Genomic DNA, 9305 nt, shown 5'->3' on the forward strand with positions numbered 1-9305 from the left:
TCTGAGGGGCCGGGAGCGGTCTGAGGGGCCGGCAGCGGCCTGAGGGGCTGGGAGGCGTCTGAGGGGCCGGGAGCGGTCTGAGGGGCCGGCAGCGGCCTGAGGGGCTGGGAGGCGTCTGAGGGGCCGGGAGCGGTCTGAGGGGCCGGGAGCGGTCTGAGGGGCCGGGAGGCGTCTGAGAGGTCGGGAGCGGCCTGAGGGGCCGGGAGGCGTCTGAGGGGCCGGGAGGCGTTTGAGAGGCCGGGAGCGGCCTGAGGGGCCGGGAGGCGTCTGAGAGGCCGGCAGCGGCCTGAGAGGCCTGAGAGGCCGGCAGCGGCCTTAGGGGTCGGCAGCGATCTGAGGAGCTGGCAGCAGGGCCTGAGGAGAGGCCGGGACGGGTCTGAGGGGCCGGCAGCGATCTGAGGGGCCGGCAGCGATCTGAGGGATCGGCAGCGATCTGAGGGGCCGGCAGCGATCTGAGGGGCCGGCAGCGATCTGAGGGGCCGGCAGCGATCTGAGGGGCCGGCAGCGATCTGAGGGGCCGGCAGCGATCTGAGGGATCGGCAGCGATCTGAGGGGCCGGTAGCGACGATCGCAGGGTGAAGCTGAAGCAGGATGAAGCTGACCACGCAGGCCTACTGTAAGATGGTGCTGCACGGCGCTAAGTACCCGCACTGCGCCGTCAACGGGCTGCTGGTGGCCGAGAGGCCCGCGGCGGCACCCCCGCGCCGGGACCAGGCCGGGCCCCCCTCACTCTTCGTTGACTGTATCCCTCTCTTCCACGGGACTCTGGCGCTGGCGCCCATGCTGGAGGTGGCCCTCACGCTGGTAAGGGGCTGGGCCTTTCCCTGAGGCTGGGGTGAGGGAGGAGGGAGGTGTTCATCGCTGGGTCCTGGCTGAGCTCGGGGCAGGGCTGAGGGGACACCAGACAGCCAAATCTGTAGGGTGAGCAAGGAATCTCCCCCCTCTCCTGGGCCAATGCACTGTGAACCTTTGAGCTGGGCAAGCAACAGAAAACTGCAGCCCCTCGTAGTTTTTTCTGGTTCTAAGAAGGACAGGGAAGTGCTGGAGAGAGTTCAGTGCAGGGCCACAAAGATGATGGAGTGGAGCATCTCTCTTGTGATGAAAGGCTGAGGGAGCTGGGGCTCTGCAGCTTGGAGGAGACTGAAGGGTGACTGACCTACTGTAGGTGGTCCTGCTCTGGCAGGGGGGTTGCACTGGATGAGCTTTCCAGGTCCCTTGCAGCCCTTGAGATTCTGTGATTTCTTTTTCAGTGCAGAGAAACTGCTGTTTATATTGGTGTCATCACCCCTCAGTAACTCCCAGAGTAAAAGTCCTTATTCTACAGCAGAAAGAGCTTATTCCAGCTTTGCCTTTAAAGCTCTACAAAGCAGAATCAGCTCAGTGGTGAAGGTTGTGCTTGTCTCCAAGTGAGAGTGTGTAGATACATTGAAGTATGTATTTCTTACTTAGCTCTGGTGTGCTTTCCCCTTTTATGGAAGCAGCCTAAATAGGATAAACTAAAAATGAAATCTCTTCATGCTGGAGATCTGGCTTGGGTTTGAAATCTCACTTTGTGTCCTGTGAGCTCACTGGTGCCTCATGAGCTGTGGGAGAGCCAAGGGCATCCAAGCCCTCCCCAGAATAACACCCCTGCCCTGCCTGCTGCTGGGAAAGAGCAGTAAATCATCATGAGATAAACCATTTTCCCCCATGACCTCACACAGGAAGGACAAGAGGAATGTCAGGACTATAGGGCTGGTGCTTTGTCACCCCCTGGGCATGGAGCCCATCCTGAGCCTTTACCTGGTGTTTCATAGAATCACAGAATGACAGGGGTTGGAAGGGAACTCCAGAGCTCATCCAGTCCAACCCTCTGCCAAAGCAGGTCCCACCTAGATCAGGTCACACAAGAACGTGTCCAGGGGGGTTTGGAAACCTCTTCAGAAGGAGTCTCCACACCATCCCTGGGCAGCCTGGGCCAGGGCTCCCTCACCTCAGCACTCAAAGAGTTTTTCCTTATGCTTAAATGGAACTTTTTGTGTTCCAGCTTCTTTCCATCACCCCTTGTCTTCTCACTGGTTCCAACAGAAAAAAGTGCTGCCCCAACCTCTTGACACCCAGCATTGAGATATTTGTAACTATTAATGAGATCCCCCTGAGCTCAGGCTTCTCTCCTCCAGGCGGAACAGCCCCAGGCCCCGCAGCCTTTCGTCCTCACACACATGTTCCATCCTCTCAGCATCTTGGTGGCCCTGCACTGGCCTCTCTCCAGCAGTTCCCTGACTCTCTTGAGCTGGGGAAGCCCAGAACTTGCCACAGGACTCCAGATGAGGCCCCAGCAGGGCAAACCTCCCTTGCAGCCCACACTCTTGTTGATGCATCCAGTTCCTCCCAACTCTTGGTGGAGCCCGTGGGCTTGTCACCCGCGTGCTGCTTTCCTCTAACCAGTCCCACACGTTTGAGCTCCTCCCCTCTGACCTGAGTCATCCCAGAACATCACATGGGAGCTCTCAAATCCAGGCTCCAGGTTTAATCTCAAAATAGAGGCTGTGCTCTCAGACACCTCTGTGTGGGAACTTCTGGGTCCAAGGGGTCAGCAGTAGGAGGTTTTATTAAACAGGCAGCAGCGCTCCAAGGATTGAAGCTCTGGAGGAGAGAGCAGAAGCACCCCCATTTCATTTCCACTTTGCTCTTCCTCTTGGTTTGAAACCCCTTTCAAAAACAGAGTCATTAAAGAAAAAGTGAATCAAGTTTCACATGGTTCTGGGGAGGGAGTTGTTTGTGCCTTTGACTTTCTCAGCTAATTGATGTGGTTTTGCAACCACATCTCAAAAGAAAACAACAAAGCAAGCAGCACTTCCCCCTGCATCCACAGGACTGGCTCCCCACTGCCTTGGTCAGCAGTAGCTTCCAGCCTTTCTCCTCCCAGGACTCTTTGGTGAGCACAGCACATCTCAGAGGATGCCACTTGGGACCTCAGGGACATCACACACCGTGGGGAAGCCAGACAGGATTTGTCCCCCCACTCTCTGTTTCCTTGTCCCCGGGGGCTGATTGATGCTGAGGCTCCCGTGGTGCCAGTGCTGTGCTTAGAGGATGTTGGGAAATTGCAGGTGGAAACAGCTTCAATTCCAAAAAAGCTTGTGTTTCCTTCCTTGGTTTTTAATGCAGAGCAGTTTTTAACTACAACATCACTGAGAATTTCCAAACCTCTCTTATTTTTTTTCTCAAGACCATTTTCATTCCACACCAAAAAACAGATGTAGAACTAAGGGGCTTTTTTTTTCCATTTTCAAATGGATGGACTTCATTTGTATCATTCTTATTCATTGTAGCATCTGGCCTCCTAGCTGTAATGCCAGGCTTTCAAGCCACTAACAATTAAAACCGTAGTCCTGAGCCCTCCAAATGGGTTTGTAATTGAAACAGCAGCAGCAGGGCTACGTGGCTTTTCTTGTTCCCCACGTAAATCCATGTCATCTCTTGCAGAGGAGGGATTATTCACGTGGCTCTTTGTTTATGCAGTTTAATACCATAATTATTGCTAAAAAGGAGATTGCTTTGACTTGCAGGATGTGACAGGTCAGCACCAGGTGTATTTTTGGGCTCCATTTTCATAGAGCTGTTGAGGCTTTTTTGGATGCAGGGTCTCCAGGGATTACAAAGGAAAAATCCAGCTGCCTTCTCCACTTCTGTCTTTCAAGGCTCTGTATTCTGCTGGCTTGATATCCTCAGTTATGAGGACATACATCATATATATGTATCTATTTTCAAAGCAAAGGAGACTCGGCAGGAGGAGCTCAGCTCTAGGGTAAAGCAGGACATCATTGTGCTCAGGCTGAAACTGCACTTACCAAAGCATCAGCTTTTGTGCCTGTGTAGCTCCAAAGTTGTGTAAATTGCCTGCAAATAAATGGGTGTGTTTAAGTATTTACAGGTGTTAAATAAGGAACTGACCCTATGAGAGAGTTTATGCCAGGAGTTCTTTCATTGAGCCCTTGTCCTGTGGCTGAGCTGGGGAGTGTTTTTAGAAAGGCTCAAGAGGGACAGGGAACTGCTGGAGAGAGGCCAGTGCAGGGCTCCCAGGATGCTGAGGGGACTGGAGCATCTTCTTTATGGGGAAAGGCTGGGAACTGGGGCTGTTTAGTCTGGAGGAGACTGAGCTCAGGGGGATCTCATTGATAGTTACAAATATCTCAATGCTGGGTGTCAGGAGGTTGGGGCAGCACTTTTTTCTGTTGGATCCAGTGAGAAGACAAGGGGTGATGGAAAGAAGCTGGAACACAAAAGGTTCCATTTAAACATAAGGAAAAACTATGTCACTGTTGAGGTGAGGGAGCCCTGGCCCAGGCTGCCCAGGGAGGGGGTGGAGGCTCCTTCTCAGAGGTTTCCAAACCCCCCTGGACACGTTCCTGTGTGACCTGATCTAGGTAGGACCTGCTTTGGCAGGGAGTTGGACTGGATGAGCTCTAAAGGTCCTTTCCAACTCCCACCATTCTGTGATCCTATGAAACTTTGGCCAGGTTTGAGATGAACCAAATGGAGACACGTGGCAGGCTGTTAATGTTTCCCAGCACTCTCGGTGGGGTTTCTCTTATCTGGTTTAATTGGCCAAACTCTGCCAGTGCCACCATAAATAAATAGCTGGATGTAAGTACACAGATACTTCAAAAAGCAGTTGGCAAAGGTATTGCAATGCTCCAATTGCTGCTTTATTTGCAGGACAGACAGGAGATGTCCTTACTTCTCTGGGCTTGGTTGGGGTCTTTTGTTCCTCCCTGGGTTTCATTGTTCCAATTCCCTTTTCAGATTGACTCTTGGTGCAAAGAGAACAGCTACGTGATAGCTGGCTATTACCAGGCAAACGAGCGAGTGAAGGATGCCAGGTGTGTTGGTGCAATATTGCCTTCTGTTTGCTCTTTTCATGTTGTACTTTGTCCTCTGCCAACAAAAATCATCCCCATAAATCACCCGTGTTGATTCGCTTTGACAACCGTCGGCTGGTTCCGCATTGTCTCCGGTGGAGGTGGCCTTTGTGCAGGTGCAGAAACCCCAGGCTTTCCAGAATCCCTCCTCTTCAGTGGATGCTATAAAAGGCCAGGTTTTGAACTCCTGCCAACAGCTTTAATTACAGTTGTCAGGGAAAGAGCCAAAATTTACAGGCGCTTTTTTGCTGGTGCAGCACAGAGCTTGGAAACCCAAACGGCTCCGGGTGTCTTTCAGAAGTGACCTGTGTGACTTGATCTAGATGGACCTGCTTCTGCAGGGGGGTTGGACTGGATGATCTCTAAAGGTCCCTTCCAACCCCCACCATTCTATGATACTGATTCTACATCCTTCTTAGTAAACCACTGAATTGTCTCTGGGTTGTATTGAACCCGTGGTAAAGGGATGCTCTTGAAATGGAAAGTGATGTCAGTCAAGCAGAGACATCTCACATGTTTTGCCCAGGATTAGGCTTTTATTTCCCTGCCAACTGACTCCAGTTACTCCACCAGCAATAAAGAGGCCGTGATACAGTTTTAGATGTATGCATATCAAATATTTTCCTCAGTATCAGGCAAATCCAGTATCAGGACTAATGAGAGTACATTGTACCTGCATTACTCTTCTATGTTCCAGTTATTTTGGTGATGTATATCCTCCAGTCACAAGTATGGTTTTGAAGTAATACTTGTGACTGCTAAACTCTCTATCTGGGATAAGGGCAATATTTGCCCTTCCCTTAGAAGGGAAATAAATGTGCTGGAGATGTTTTTAAGGAGAAGATACACTTTGTCTGCTCTTTTTTGAGGTTTGAAAGGATATCACAGGCTCAGTGGTTGTTTCTTAAGCTCCACTTTCTTTTCTGCAGATAGCCAGCAGCACACAGAGGTTGTCAGCTTTGAAAGGTTTTCCTTCACAAGGGCATCTGATTTTGTTAGAGGAGCTGGGCAGCAAGTGGGTTCAAATGCAGCCTGGGGAGCAAACTGCCTTGCTTTTTTCCAGTAGCTGCCAGGGCAAAGGTGACTGAGGTCTTTAGTCTGGTGGAAGAGGGTAGGAGGCTGTAAAATGTTGATTCCACATCAGATCTGCAGCAAGCACCAAAAACCCACAGCTGAGATCCAGATTCTGTGCTGAAGAGAGGAGCTGGGGTTTCCTTGGCCCTCTGGCTTAAGTCAAGTGATACCCTGTTCCTGTTTGTAAGCACGCAGTGTCATTTTCACATCTCTTTAAGCATATTTCCTGCTGGTTTCATGTGTCATGGTTCACAGAACACTGATACTTTTACCTTCTGTTTAGTCCAAACCAGGTTGCAGAGAAGGTGGCCTCCAGAATTGCAGAGGGCTTCAACGATACAGCACTCATCATGGTAAGTGACTACACAGCCATTTAAATGCCATTCTCTGCATCCTCTCATAGTGAAGTAACTCATTTTCTCTTTCCCTCCAAATGCTCTGGGGAAGAGAAGCAGTGACCTGTAGCTGGTGAACTCCTCAGGGAGGCTGCAGAGAGCTGTGGTTAGTTCTCTGCCAGCTCAGAGGAAGCAGAGACTTTCTCTGCTTGTGACACCTTGCTGAGGTGACAAAGCTTGCTGCTGGTTTAAACCTGCAATACCTGGCTTATTTGAAGGTAGAAGAGTGGTTAAGTTAGTGTAAGGTGCCCTGCTTGTAAAAACTGACTTGGTTTTGATTCACCTCTTCACTGGGGACCTTCAGAGGAGAGTGAGGTGATGGTTTTCTGTTGCACAACAGGTTGATAACACCAAGTTCTCGATGGAGTGTGTAGAGCCTGCCATCCATGTCTATGAGCTTCACGAGAACAAGTGGAGGTGCAAGGACCCACATGTGTGAGTAACCTTCAGAGTTTGCCTTCAGGTAGCAAACAGCTGGCCTGGTAAAGGGCAAAACTGAGTGGAGCTGAGTGATGCTGTGAAGGGTGCAGCTGGCAGTGCTTTTAAAGCTGGTTTTTGTTATACTGAGTTTAAAAAGCTCAGGAAGGCTCTGCAGAGGGCCCTGGGCAGGCTGGAGCCATGGGCCAAGGGCAAGGGCCGGTTCCTTCCCTTGGGCCACCCCAAGCCCAGGCAGCTCCAGGCTGCGTCAGAGGGGCTGGGAAGTGCCCAGAGGGAAAGGGCACAAGGGTGCTGGAGAGAGGCTGAGGGAATGGGGCTGTTGAGCCTGGAGAAGAGGAGGCTGAGGGGAGACAGCAGCACTCTCTGACACTCCTTGACAGGAGGCTGCAGGGAGCTGGGGGTTGGGCTCTGACTCCAGTAATGAATGACAGGACAAGGGGAATCAGCCTCAAGTTGCCCCAGGGGAGGTTGAGATTGGAGCTGAGGCAGAACTGTTTCCCTGAGAGAGGTGTCAGCCCCTGTACCAGGCTGCCCAGGGAGCTGGGGGAGTGCCCAGCCCTGGAGGGATCCCAAAGCCCTGGGGTGAGGTGCTGAGGGCTGTGGGTTAGTGCTGGGCTGGGCAGGGTGAGGGGAGGGCTGGGACTGCAGCAGCTTCAAGGGCTTTTCAAACCAAACTGATTCTGTGATTCCATGAGAACAGCATCTGCAGCCAGGCTGACCACTATGCCCACACTGCAGAGATTTCAGCTGCCTTTCCAGAGTGGAGGTTTTCTCTGTTTATTCCTGGTTGGTTTACACCCTAGTGACTTCTGTGAAGACTGGACTGAAGCCCAGAGGATTGCTGCCTCTCTCCTGGACAGCAAATCCTACGAGACACTGGTGGATTTTGACAACCACCTGGATGACATCCGGAACGACTGGACAAACCCAGAGATCAACAAAGCTGTTCTCCACCTGTGCTAGAGGAGTTGCTGCTGCCTCCCTCAGGGGCACTCCCACCATGGACTGAAGAGAGCAAAAACAAAGGCTATTTTTGAATGTAAATAAGAGTCGCATTCAGTACCTTCTGTGGAAACCTGACTGATTAAAAAGGAGAGGCATGTCACCTTGCAGAGGCTGAGGTGTCCCTGAGGCTCTGAACCCTTCTTGTTGTGAGATTCCCTGGAAGAGCTGCCCAGTGGCAGTTCCAGCTGCTCTCCTGACCACCAGCCCCCATGTAGGGAGTGTGACTGGTCCTTCAGAACCTGAGCTGCTTCTCTTTGGCCCTTCTCTTTGTACTACAGAGTTTTAGAGAGATTGCTTTTTAATCATTTGTGGAAATACCCTTCCTAAAAAGTCAGCCTTGTCCCCAGATGAGACATTGTAAGGTCAGATCCACAAACTGCAAGGTCAGCACTTCCTTTTGGGCTGGTTTGGAACTGCAAAGTGTGTGCTGCCTGAGGAAGATGGACCAGGCTCCTGTCTCACCTGTTTTGCAGCAGTTTAACCTTGATTCAGCTGCAGAGAAGGTGTTCAAGCAGCATTCCCACACACTGAGGGAATTCCTGCTCTCCCTGCAACCCCACTGAGCAGCTTAAGCCCAAGGCCAAACCAGACATTGGCCTGATGATTTGTGAGCAGGTCTGGAAGTGCACCCATGGGTTTGAATGACAGCCCTAAAACACTTTGGCTCTTCAGAAGAGGACTTGTAATGCCTTAACTATTTGTCTGCAGTCTTTTGGGGGGGGTTATAAACAGATCTCCTTTTCAACTGGTTCCTGTGGTGTCCCTTGAAGTGGCTCTGAGATGTTGCCAAGTTGCAGGTGAGCAATCAGTGCACAGCGAATGAGGAGCCTGGGGATGGTCTGGCTCAGCTCCTGGCTGTCACTCTGGGTACTGGTGTTTCTAGGAAGAAGCTTACTGCCACTGGAGCGTGCTCTCAGACTAGCACAGCTCTCTGTACACCTTGCTGCCCTGCTTCTCATGGCTGTTGCTCAGCCTGTTGGGCTCACATCACCTCAACCTCCAACAGCTTCTGTACATTTCCTTCTCTTCCTACCCAAAAGGGTTTTTACAGGGAAGATCCCCGTGTGCAGCAAATGATCCACCTCTCCCCAAGCTCCTGCTTTGGCCTTAGTGCTCTTGCTGTAAAACACAGGGGATGCAGTTGTCAAAACCTCTCAGCTACTCTGCTTCTGTTTGAACAGGGACAGGTTTCCCTCTTGCTTTTAGGGAGAGATGGGGTGGGGCTTCAAACCCCAGCTTGCAGCAGTGAATAGGCGCAGGATGCCTCCAGTCAGCTCTTGCTGTGGAGTTGGTTCCAGGAGGGCAGGAGGTGAGGTGGGGTTCAGCTCCCTGCCCAAGGAGGAGGGGAGGGTTTGAAGGGTTTGGCTCCCTGTTGTGCAGCAGTTGAGTGTGATGGGCATAACAAAAAGGACTGGTGTTTGGTCAACAGCCTTTCCTAAGCATGAAGTCAGGTTTGCAGGAAAGGGAAATGCTTTCTCGTGAATAAAAA

The 9305-nt window shown here is 51.6% G+C and overlaps 1 protein-coding gene across 1 annotated transcript; it reads left to right on the forward strand.

Annotated features, from left to right (window-relative positions):
• Positions 1 to 61: 61 nt before the first annotated feature.
• On the forward strand, positions 62 to 7951 carry EMC8 (ER membrane protein complex subunit 8). Its single transcript, XM_010202388.2, has 5 exons — positions 62 to 804; positions 4789 to 4865; positions 6262 to 6331; positions 6714 to 6808; positions 7615 to 7951. Exons 1-5 carry the CDS (start codon positions 592 to 594, stop codon positions 7772 to 7774), a joined length of 615 nt encoding a protein of 204 aa, XP_010200690.2. The 5' UTR covers positions 62 to 591; the 3' UTR covers positions 7775 to 7951.
• The last annotated feature ends 1354 nt before the right edge of the window (positions 7952 to 9305 follow it).

This window comes from Colius striatus, chromosome 14 (genome assembly GCF_028858725.1).
Source record: "Colius striatus isolate bColStr4 chromosome 14, bColStr4.1.hap1, whole genome shotgun sequence".
NCBI lineage: Eukaryota > Metazoa > Chordata > Aves > Coliiformes > Coliidae > Colius > Colius striatus.

Bases quoted from the DNA above. Each gene is read 5' to 3' on its own strand.
- EMC8 (XM_010202388.2), top strand. From the start codon at position 592: ATGAAGCTGACCACGCAGGCCTACTGTAAGATGGTGCTGCACGGCGCT. The intron at 4,866-6,261 runs GTGTGTTGGTGC...CCTTCTGTTTAG, and splicing joins GAGCGAGTGAAGGATGCCAG to TCCAAACCAGGTTGCAGAGA. The intron at 6,332-6,713 runs GTAAGTGACTAC...GTTGCACAACAG, and splicing joins ACGATACAGCACTCATCATG to GTTGATAACACCAAGTTCTC.